This window comes from Epinephelus fuscoguttatus, linkage group LG15 (assembly GCF_011397635.1).
Source record: "Epinephelus fuscoguttatus linkage group LG15, E.fuscoguttatus.final_Chr_v1".
NCBI classification, from domain to species: Eukaryota; Metazoa; Chordata; class Actinopteri; order Perciformes; family Serranidae; genus Epinephelus; species Epinephelus fuscoguttatus.
The window spans coordinates 24301365-24313465 of NC_064766.1; the positions used below are offsets into that span (position 1 = coordinate 24301365).

Below are 12101 nucleotides of genomic sequence, written 5' to 3' on the forward strand. Positions count from 1 at the left end.
AACCATTGACTGTTCACACGCCTCTGCAGCAGCTGCTCCTCTCATCCATCAGTCTGATCTCATCGGCTCCGATCGGAGCATCTGGTCAATTATCAACCCCACAAACTGCTACTGAGGACAAATAAACTAATGAAGAGTTCTGGCTGTGCTGCGTTCACACATGTGCAAAAACCTCTGAATTTAGATGATAAAAAAAGGGGCACACGAAAACACAAAACAAACCAAAAGGAAGGAAAGTTTGCTGTCAAGAGTGCTCGTGCATTTCTGCTTGCATTTTCAATGTATTACTGTTTCTTTAAATTATACATTTTGTTGACAACTGTGCAGATTCTAATCACATGCATGTAAAACCTTTATCTTGCCTTCATGCAGGCAGCTGCGGGTATGAAGTTTCACATGACTGGACTATTCTTAATTCTTTTGTATCTTTCAAATCCTCCAACAGCCAAACTTGACCCTTGACTTGTTGGACTTTATACAGCTATCACAGTAAAAACAACACATTGAATTGCTCAATGTGACAGGACTCACCTGACAGACAGACTTTGGTGACAGAAGGCTGATTTGCAGCAGGTGACCTCCTGCAACCAGAGAGAAACATGCCAGTTACTATTGGAATCAGTAGCCCTGATGTGTAACTAATGGATGCATTATTTTTTTCCACTGTGAGATTTAGTTTGAGCAGCAGTCATTGTTGCTACAGCACAAATACGAAACAGATGCTCCCTCAGTTCTCTGACCTGGACGCAGGTCAGATTTTCTAACATGTGACATTGTCATGTCTGAATCAGTGTTGGCTCACAGTGACCCCTCTCTCTGAGGTCGTATTGACTCTGCGTGTCCACCTCTGGCAAACCTGATGCAAACTGACCTGGTTCAGTGATCAGAGGGAGCCTACATGTGCTTAAATGTGACGTTGTAACCCCGTCTTCCAAGAAAAAAATTAAATAAAATGTCATGGTGTGCAGCTGCTGCAAACCGGCTTACACATAAAAGGCACAAGACTCTCTGGTTTAATGTAAGCGTTTCCTTCTGGAGACAATGACATTAGGGATGTTTTTGATGCATTGGCGCCCCCAAGTGGAGCTTGTTGGTACTTTGAATCTAAACCCATTCCTGACAGCTAAAAATCCACATGCAGATTTCCGACAAAAGAATCATGTTGTAAATTTTTGCCAAATTTTTCAATCAACACACAAATGACAAAAAAGCGCTCAGCAGAGAAACTCTCATTGTATATCTGAAAATGTGTTGCACATTATTTCTATACTTTGCACTAGGGGTGGGCAATATGGCCCTAAAATAATATCATGATATTTCAGGGTATTTTGTGATAACAATATTCTTCATGAGACAACAAATTAGTAAAAAACTAAAAACAAAAAAAAAAATCTAATTGATTTAAGAAAACAGAATTGCAACAAAATAAGTGATACAGTTTTACAGTTTGCTTCAAACAAAAATGATCTATCGTTTCTTTAGTTTGTGAACAACAACAGTAACTCAGTAAGATTCAGAATCTGTATACAATATTAACAGTTCAACAAAATAAAATCTACCACAACAGCTCCCAAATAGAAAAAAATGTCCCCTGGGATGTTTTTTTTTTCCCACCTGGACCTTTATGCTCTGCTATTTCTCCTCTAATCATCACGCTGTAACCTGTAACAGGCTGTTATGATACCACAACTATCACATATTCACATATGGAGTTTGTTGTTGAGCTGTGAGCGTCACGCAGGTTTACATTACCAAAGGTTGACAAAATCACTTGACGACACAGACGACAAGAGTCTGAGAAGTCCGGGACTGTTCATAAAACATTCAGGACGCCACAGTTTATTCCACACTACTGAAGCTGCTCCTCTTTTTGGCACCACCGCGGAGTCTGTAATAATTTTGCTTTCAGCAATGCTTGTTGTTGCCATGGGTATGACGCCAATATGTCAACAAGTCGAAAGTATCACAACATGAATTTTTCATGTCATTTTATAAATCTTACCGGTATTATCGTGAACGAGATGATAACGCACACCCCTAATTTGTACAATGAACTTCTGCACATTTCAGCACAAACTACCAAAAACATACCTGCACAGCTCTTTCATTTTAATTAACATATATTGCACATATCTTTATATTATTTTTCATTTTTTCTTTATCAGTTTTTTTCATTGTTTTATTTTAACTTTATCCTTTCCTACGTTTATGTCTCCTGATTTTTGCAGTATTTGTTTTATTTAATTTCCTCTTGCTGATTTTGCAGCATGTCTCATAAAAAACACAAGCAAATACTGTGACAAAACGATGAGATGACTTACTTATTGGATGTACACTGTACGTTTGTCAAGGTGGTGAAGTTGTTCCTGACGGTCCGAAGGCTGGCTAGAACCTTAAAAAACAACGACAAAAGAAGAACAGTAGATGAGAAGAAGAGGCTGGGTTACAGTATTCATATATCAGCATAAAAAAGTAAAAAAGAAAAAAAGTTCTGGCATTCATTTCTCTTGAGGCGGAGAGGATCAGATATATTAAAAATGAGCAGGTGAATTTATTTGACTACATCGGGCAAACTTTAATTCAATATCTGGAGAAGATAACAGTGTAATGCCATTTACAGATTCTTGTTACCACTTTAATGTAAGATCCTTCAGTTTTGTTTTGGGTGTCTAGGTTGGGTGTTTCATCTTTTTCTCTTTTTTTTCTCTATTGTGTTTTTTTTTTAATTTTTATATATTCTAAAAAAGAATGGTGTCAGTTTTGTAAATGCACTAATAATATACACAGTGATAATTTTATTTTCATATTATTCAAAGTATTGTTATAATGTGATGGCTTCTCAAAATATACAAAAGTGTTTTCTGTATTTTTAAGTTCTTAAGTAGTCCTGTTTGCAGCCAACTGTGCTGACTGTTGTGTCTGAGTGATTTAAAATTGTTAATTAGCAGTGAATTCAGTGGAGTCTGTGCTCATCAGTCACTCCCACCCAAATCAGCACAAGTCAATTCTAAGGAATTAAATTCTGTTAAATTCTGCTTTTTTTTGTTTTTGTTTTTCCTCAGTCAGAGAATTTACAAAAGACAAATACTTTACAATTTTAAAACACAACAAAATCAAGTGCTTAAAGGAAAAAAAAGAATAAAAAAAATAAGCCAAGGGAAAACACAAATACAAACACACAAAAGATAAATAAATAAATAACTAAATACATAAAAACAAAAGAAAACATGCAAGTACAAATCAGTTTCTATAGTACTGCTCTTCGAGGCAGCCCTCTTTATTTATTTTGTTTTCCTGTCTCAAAGTCACACTTCGACCAGTTAGATCCCAGATAAAGAGAAAATAAATAAATAAAATCACAGGAGCAGTGTGTGGGATTTAGTAGCATCTAGTGGTGAGAATTGCAGATTTGCAACCTGCTGAAACATCTTCAGTGTGCTTAGTGTGAACCCCCAGTTAGGATTCTTTCGGTGTTCATTGTTAAGGAGGTTTTTACTGGGAGTTATCTGCAGAGGGCTCTTCCTCTCCAAAACACACAGACCCAGTGATTTTAAACAGAAAAACACTGAATAAAGCCAAAGTTTCTAGATGAAAATTTATAGCGTTCCTTCCCTTTTGGCAGGTTTTCACAGGCATCAGTTGCTGTTACTAAACAGAACCATGAGCACTATAAAACAAGTAAAAGGAATGGTAGTATTCAAGTCAATCCATGTTGACCAAATAATAACAATTTATCTTGGTGCACTCTGAGGCAATATGCCATTTTCTCCATATTTTATTAATAATGTCTGAACAGTCCTTGATCAAGGGAACTTAGAGCTTTTGACACTTACAAGTTATGGCTTGTTTTTTTTACGAGCAGCTAGCAGCGTTGTCAAAAAGGTTCTATCTTAAAGTTTATCTCTTGTGGAATATTGCAAGGGTAAAATTCAGCACGCTCATAAAAAAATTCTCCTTAATATGTTGTAGATTGACTCTTAGACATGTTGTAGGGTTTCATTGAATATGCTGTAGATTTTCTCTTACATATGTTCAAGATTTCCTCTTAAATATTTTATAGTTTTTCCTCTTAAATATGTTGTAGATTTTCTCTTAAATCTTTTGAAGTTTTTCTCTTACATATGTTCTAGATTTCCTCCTAAATATTTTACAGTTTCTCTTAAATATGTTGTAGATTTCCTCTTAAATATGTTGTAGATTTTCTCTTAAATATTTTGTAGATTTTCCTCTTTAATATATACTACATTTTCTCTTAAAAATGTTGTGGATTTCTCTTAAATATTTTGTAGATTCTCTCTTAAATATTTTGTAGATTTTCTCTTTAATATATACTACATTTTCTCTTAAAAATGTTGTGGATTTCTCTTAAATATTTTGTAGATTTTCTCCTAAATATGTTGTAGATTTTCTCTTAAAAATGTTCAAAATGTTCTCTTAAATATGTTGTAGATTTTCCCTTTAACATGTTGAAGATTTTCTCTTAAATACTATGTAGAGTTTTCCTTAAATATTTTGTAGATTTTGCTGTGAAAATGTTGTAAAGCTGCTGCCTTCATTAGGCTGCAGTCTTTATGAGTGCACCATATGACCAGCAGCAAAAAATATCTACTATCCAAGTTTTAATGATCAGATGACATTATGATTGTTTGTAGTTAATTTCTACCGTTGCAGAGAAGAACTAAACAGGAGCAATCCATCTAAGTCAACAGTTGAGATGCTGACCTTGTCATGCCCACTACAGACCACCAGGGGGCAGAAAGGTTTACCATGCCTGCCTGACTGACTGACTGACTGAGTTACTTTCTGGATCCATGAGGTGCTTCACATCTTAAAAGCCCTCAGTGGAAAAATGTGTTTGCCAAAAAAAAAAGCTTTCTAGCAAAACATCATTAAGATGACTTTGATGCTCTTCGGAGCAGATTTATTGAGTTGTATTAAGCTCTTACCTGAGCAAATGGAGTCACAATCAAGTCCTCTCCGTGCCTGAAATCAGATGGGATGTGAAACTGTTACAGACTGTTGAACATAGTGGATCTGATACAACAGCAGTTTTCATTCTAACTTACAGTTCTCCAACGATGGAAGAGTTTCGAGACAAGGACTTCGGCGATAGCTCGTAGTCACTATCAGAGCGGTACAGGAAAGACTCCCGGCGCTGGCCGTGGCTCGCCAGGTTGGGATGTAGAACCAGACCCGAACCTGGGGAGGCCTGCAGGTCTGAAGGACTGCAGCACAACGATGGACCATTTTCCCCTTCAAAGCTGAGAGAAGAGAGAGATAAACAACAGTTATCAGTCAAATAAGAAAAGGGCTGAAAAAATGCAATGATTCAGTGATCAGTAATTTAATATCATTGATGCAAAGTGAATACATCCACCTATGCCATCATCTTCCTTTGTTTTAAAATCCCCATGGCACATTTGTGAAATCAGTAGTGTGGAAATATTTTGGAATTTGGAGAAAAGACAGGTCAACAGACAAAGCACATCATATGTAAACAATGCTGTTATGAGATAAAATAGTCAGGAAACATGACAAACGTATCGTATCTCTTGCTGCAGCAACATTACGTTACGTGAAAAAAGTATAAATAATACATGTAATTTGTTTAAGTCCCCATGAAATGAAAAGTAAATTTAATCCTGTGTCTCTTTGTTAAGTAAGACATTTTTACATAAAACATCCCTGACTTTCCTCTTCCTGTAAAACGGTTTCAAATGTTTTAAGACTTATCCTGCACTCAGGGGCATTCATCCAATCAAATGAGACTTTGGGCGACAAGCTAGCGACAATGGTCACATAAAACCACAGTTCACTGTTTGTGGGTTGTAGCAGCTAACAGAGGACTCTGGAGAGAGACAGGAAGAGATGTGTGTTTGGATCACTGGGAAAAACCCTTTGTTTTAGTTTCCAAAACAATGTGGCAGAGGTCTAATTGATCAGTTCCTTGTTCTCTTGATCTAACAGCGAGGGAAGTGAGAGTGGAGCCAACAGTCCGGTTCTGCTTGGCAGCAGACTTTACTGAAGCTCCGTATTGCGCTGAACTGTAGGACAAACTTTGAGCAGGAGAAATGTCCGCTTACTGCTAGGCCTATCTATGCCAGGGGTTTTCAAACTTGTGCCTGAGGTGCACCAAAGGGCAAGCCAAAATCTCAGGGCACACCTATGTTTATATCCGTGCCGACAGCTTCCATAACGTGTGTTCTCAGGAAATAAGACAATTAAATAGGAGAAAATAAGACGGGTAGTTTTCGTGATACTGTCTACTGTTTTTTTTTCTCTTTCTTTCGGTGGAAGGTCATCTGTGCTGGTGCTTTGTTCTAATTTGCTCCGTACAATAAGCGACCCATCGTCCCACTCACAGCTTTCTCCTTTTAAATGTTATCCCTCACACTGGCTGCCAATCAGGACTTTTGATGTGTCACACACTTAAAAATTCCTATGCACTAACCTTGACAAATAGGTTCCCTATGAAGGTTTTTTGAATTAAATTAAATTTTTAGCCAGAGTTTGCCTCTTTATTAGGAAATGGGTGCGCACAACATACTGATACAGTTTTTCTGTTGGCCCAGTTGGATATTGCAGCAATAATGTGTGGTTAATCTCACGGCACAACAGGATGGGCATCACAGCACAACATTTGAGAACCACTACTATGTTATTACTGATCCAAATTTTATACTTGCTTATGTTAAATGTTGCCGTTGTTAAGGTGTTTTATGTGTGTCAAATTAAAGGAAGCAGTTGATCATTTTTTACATGGTTTATGTGTTGTTGTTTTTTTATGGCCAAAAAGCACAAAACAAAGAGGTGGCAGCTTTTTCTGAGATCAATTGTGTTCAATGGACAAATTATATGGTCTCATATTAATCACAGGCACCTGAATTGAATCAAACTGAATTAATATCGTAGCAGACTTTGTGATATCAGCAAATATATCGTCAAAGGAATCGATAAAATATTATGTGTATAGGGTTGAGCCCAAGCAGCAACCTCCAGGGATGACGAGTGAAGCCAATGCGGAAGTGCCAAAAGTGAATGGCCACTGGAGGCAGGCTCCCAAAGCGAGTCAATCCCCATAGACCCCCATGTTAAAATGCTCAACTTTACAGCAGAAATAAACATGTTTACAGCATGGTACAAAAAACGGTTTTGGTCTCTATAGCTAATTTCCCCTTTCATGACAACAGTACAGGGGTGAATTTTTTTTATAACTCATCTGTTTAAATTTTATTAAGGCTTAAAGTTGCACATAATTAAGGGCGTGGTCACTTTGAGTGACAGGTGGCACCATCACGGGTGGCTAACTAGCCGCTGGCTGTCTGCTAGGTGTCATCTCAGCTAATTCACAAGTCATCAAACCTGACCACTCAGCCGTGATTGTGCCTTTTGGATATTTTGTTTCGAGAGGGAGCTGGCACCAAGCGGGAGCAGCCAACACCACAGGGCTAGCCAATGTAGCATAGCTTGTTAGCCTTAGCTAACTTAGCAGATTCAAGCGAGGTGGGCGCTTCATTTGGCCCGCCTTTTTGCCCATTTTTGATTAGCCGGGAGTTGGGCGGAGTCAGGCACTGCCAAGATGGTGACAGCCAGAGCCGCCTACTTTGAGCTTCAAACCTGCTCCCCAGAAACCAATGGGTGATGTCACGGTGACTACGTCCATATTTTTAATACAGTTTATGGTTGAGCCTAATCCGGTACAGATAATGTACTCATTACGAGTGTGAGTCAAACGTGTCAATATCTGTACTAGTGATGAAGGAAAATCCTCATCTGGGCAGCTGTGTTCAATCTATTGTGTTAAAAAAACGGATCTGAAGCTCAATTCTGAGGCTGTTTTGTAAATACTTCTCTCATAGGTAATAAACATTGCAACTTCTGATTAATCCATATAAATTTCAATCTTAAAATAACTTCCAATTACGTCCGCCCACTGTCACTTTAAACCACACCCACTTCTGGCATAGAACTGAACAGACACAGATGCAGATCATGGGGTAACCGCTCATTTCTAATTATATAGTTATGAAATAAGTGATTTAAACCCCTTGTGTTCAGAGAGCACGTCTATTACTAAATCAGATAAATGGTTCTTGGTCATTTCAGAATCATAAATCTGATCAATCATCAATCTAATCATTTACACTGACTATCCAACCATCATCATCATCATCATCATCATCATCGTGTACTGAGCACTTTCAATAAGCTGCCACTAAGTACCGTCTTGCACAACATGTCCACAAATCCCATCCAGGAAAGAGATGGTTGCATAAACCCTAAAATGATTACTCACCCACCCATCCATGGCCTAAAAACCAAAACTATTGTGCTCATTAAATAAGTATGCTTTGCTGGTCAGTGAGAGGAGGGGTTGTTTTATTGTAAACTGCTGTTGTGCTCTGCTCTGTCTCACCGGGATACCGTCCACAACAGCTCCGCTCATTCATCCCACATTCAGGAGCAACAAACAAGCGGGGAGAAATCGGCTCCTTATGCTGTCATTGTCAGGCATATTGTCGTCTTATTTTTTATTTATTTATTTTTTATAGTGACAGATACACTCAACCATATCCATCTGTATCTACCTGCTCAGGGAGTTCAGTAGTTTAATCTGGTGCAAGCATCTCCTCTCAGTGCCTGAGATTAATGTTTCAGTGCATGGTCCCTGACAGATAAATCTAATTAGAATAAAATTTAAAAAAAAAAAAAAAAAAAAAAAAAAAGTCTAAAGCACCATATAATCAAATTGTTTAAAGCCAAAACTAATTTTCAATCCTTGATCTCCTCGTCCTCGTCCTCGTCCTCCTCCTCCTCCTCCTCCTCTCCTGGCCATGAAAAGATACATATACAGTCCAAAAGGATGGTAAATGGTAAATGGACTGCACTTGTATTGTGCCTTTCAAGTCTTCTGACCACTCAAAGCGCTTTTACACTACTGAGTCACATTCACCCACACACACTGGTGGCCGAGGCTGCCATACAAGGTGCCACCTGGTGTTCAGTGACCATTCATACACACTCACACACTGATGGAACAGCCATCAGGAGCAATTTAGGGATCAGTATCTTGCCCGAGGATATGACGACAAAGACATGCAAGTTAGGTTAATTGGTGACTCTAAATTGTCTGTAGGTGTGAATGTTTGTCTGTCTCTATGTGCCAGCCCTGTGATAGTCTGGTGACCTGTCCAGGGTGTACCCCGCCTCTAGCCCAATATTGAGATTATTTTTACCATTTTACCTTCTCATCCCATTAATGGCTTCAGTTCTATGCATATGCTCTTGTCAAAGCCACCAGACTCCATTGACAAAAACAGTAATTTTGGCTCTCTGAACCCAGGAGCAGCTGGTCTAACGCTGACTCGATCAGTTAGCTAGTGTTATTGTGTGACTTGAATGAATCCAAACTAACCTACTTAAACACCAAAGTCACACAATAACACAAACAGACTAACCAATCCAGGCAGCTGTAGACCAGCAGCTCCTGTGTTCAGCGATGTTAAATCTATTTCTTTTTTTTTTTCTTCTTCTTTCTTTTTCTCAATCGGGTCTGGCTTTGAAGCGATTGATATAACAGCTTCAGTTCCCTGACAAAAAAAAAAACGGTAAAAGTCTTCTCAATATAGCAGCTACTTAAACTGATACTGGGTTTTTTGGTGGCCAAAACATACTCAGCCCCACTTCAAAAAGTCTGAACTATCCTCTTAATGACGATGTGGGTAAAAACAACTATTAGAAGAGCCAGAACAGTCTGGGAAGTTTCGAAAATTACATCTCTCTACAGTAATGCAAACTGGAGCCTATCCTAGCTGACACTGGGTAGGAGGCGGGGTAAACCCTGGACAGACAATCATTCACGCTCACATTCACACCTACGGACAATTTACCAGTCACAAGTTAACCTGCATGTCTTTGGACTGTGGGAGGGAGCTGGAGTACCCGGAGAAAACCCGGGTCCATGTCATTGGTTCGACATCCCATTAGTCTGACTGTCCGCGGTGCTGAACGGCTCGCGGCGGGCGTATGGTGCGCCGCGACCGGCTTGAGGCGGAGCAGGCTCACGGCTTATGTGTTTGCCACTTCCTTTTTCATTTTAACCCACACCATGATCTTTTCCTGACCCTAACCAAGTGGTTTTTGTGCCTAAACCTAACCAGACCTTAACCACAGGGCATCATGATGATTTCAGAACGGACTTCGGAACAATGAGTTTAATATGGTCGGAACAATGGGATGTTGAACCAATGGGCAGTTCGCAGAAAACCCATGCTGACACAGGGAGAACATGCAAACTCCCCCACCTCACCGTGCTCTATTCTTTACATCGAAGCAACTGTAACAAATCACAACACAGGTAGGAACACTCAGAGCAAAATCAAACCAACATGCGGCCAATTTGATACAAACTGTCAGTGTTTTGTGTAAACATCATGCAAACATGTACAGTCCATCTACCCAGCATGTTTACTGGAGCCACAGTGAAACCACCACAGATGCACAGATGGACATAATCTGTCTGTGCTCCTCGTGGAGCGAGTGCGGAGGAGAGGACGTGCTATTGTGTAACCAGATGATCAGGTCAGATGGACCGGAGTTAGAGGAAAAGGTCAGAGTATCAATGCCCCGCAGGAACGGCAGATGCCACACCGAGTTCAGCTTCGATAACATAAGACGCATTTATATTTTATTTTGTAGTCTAGTTGCAGTAGACAAGTGTAAACAATCACAGTGAATATTTTTCACAAACACACTCAGCTGCTCTAAAATCTCTCTTGTAATGGACCGACTGTCTCAAAGGTCACTTCACCATTTGCCCCACATTTACCCCCCGGCCAGCCTGTCATTTCTGCGACATGTGGGATTAACCAGGCACATATCCCACTGAGACGCTCTCAGTCCCACACCTCTGCCAGTAAAGCTCAGATTAATGTGAAATGTGCAAACTCTGATTACGCACAGGCAGAGCAATAAACGTCATCTGTGTTTGCGTCATCCAAATCCCAACTTCATACACACGTTTACAACATGCTTTAACCACAGCGATCTCGTCTCTTAATCTGACATGAGCAGGAAATCGCAGAGTGACAACGATGCTTCATTTCTGTAGATCCAAGACTATAAAGCTCACAGCAACAATAAAATAACAAAACACACTTTTTCTTTGCTTTTTGGCAACAATTTCTTTGACAATGCACCGTAAAGTTTGAATTTCACACTGTAATCCACCAATGATGCAATCATTCGAAAACAGAAACATGTAGAGAGAAAAGAACGGCTGAAAATACTCAAAGAGACTTTCTAGATTGACAATTTAGCTCAATAACATACAAAAAAGAGAGAGAAATATTTCAAAGACTAAAGAATCACCTGGGAGCTGAGAGGTGCGCTTTGCTGACCACCTCCTCGCTGAAGTCAAAGTGCCCAACCCTGCACCTTGGGGACCTCCGTGGCATTCTTCTCTGCCTTCCACCTTACTCCCTTTCTCTTCAGGCAATAAAAAGCACTGATTCTGTGGCTGCTCAGTCATACACACACACACACACACATACACATACACTGACAGACCCCCTTTCTGTGCAGTAACAGGCCACGTGCTGGACTAACGAAGGCTTGGCAGACGCTAACAGGCAGATCTGGGCTGGAACACTCGCGGTTGCTCTGTTTATCTGATCGCCTGTCCTTTTCCCCTCTATATTAAACCACTGCAGATTAGTCAGTGCGTTCATCATCCCACCCGCCCTTCGCTTGGATACCTACACTATGACGTCCTATCAAAGCACATGCAGTAGAGTTTACAATATAAACGGAGACATTGAAGTGGAAATTCCTGATTTTCAAAAAAAAAAGAAGAAGAAAAATGTCATTCATGTGCATATGGTGTAATAATAAGTATTAATGAGTAAACGGGTTATTTACCAGGGAGCAAAATCATCTGTTTGCACTAAAGCTGCAATGATTAATCGATTAGTTGTCAACTATTAAATCAATCGCCAACCTTTGCCATCAGGGTCTCTCGGCTTCTGAACGAATCAGTGACTTCTTTTAAATTACTTCTTAAAAACCTTCTAGACCTGATTTTATGTGATTTTGTCTTTTAA

General features: G+C 39.5%; 1 protein-coding gene across 3 annotated transcripts in view; it reads right to left on the minus strand.

Annotated features, from left to right (window-relative positions):
• The window catches only part of LOC125901730 (cAMP-specific 3',5'-cyclic phosphodiesterase 4B-like), a 97249-nt gene that overhangs the window by 35594 nt on the left and 49554 nt on the right, over positions 1–12101 (minus strand). For 2 of the 3 annotated variants that reach the window (XM_049597598.1, XM_049597599.1), the window contains exons 5-8: positions 5067–5261; positions 4947–4983; positions 2322–2392; positions 532–581 (exon numbers count right to left, since the gene is read on the minus strand). In XM_049597598.1, coding sequence (XP_049453555.1) covers positions 532–581; positions 2322–2392; positions 4947–4983; positions 5067–5261 — 353 coding nt within the window. Of the gene's footprint in view, positions 1–531; positions 582–2321; positions 2393–4946; positions 4984–5066; positions 5262–11370; positions 11496–12101 lie in introns of those variants that run through there. The other variant, XM_049597600.1, reaches the window with a different exon arrangement.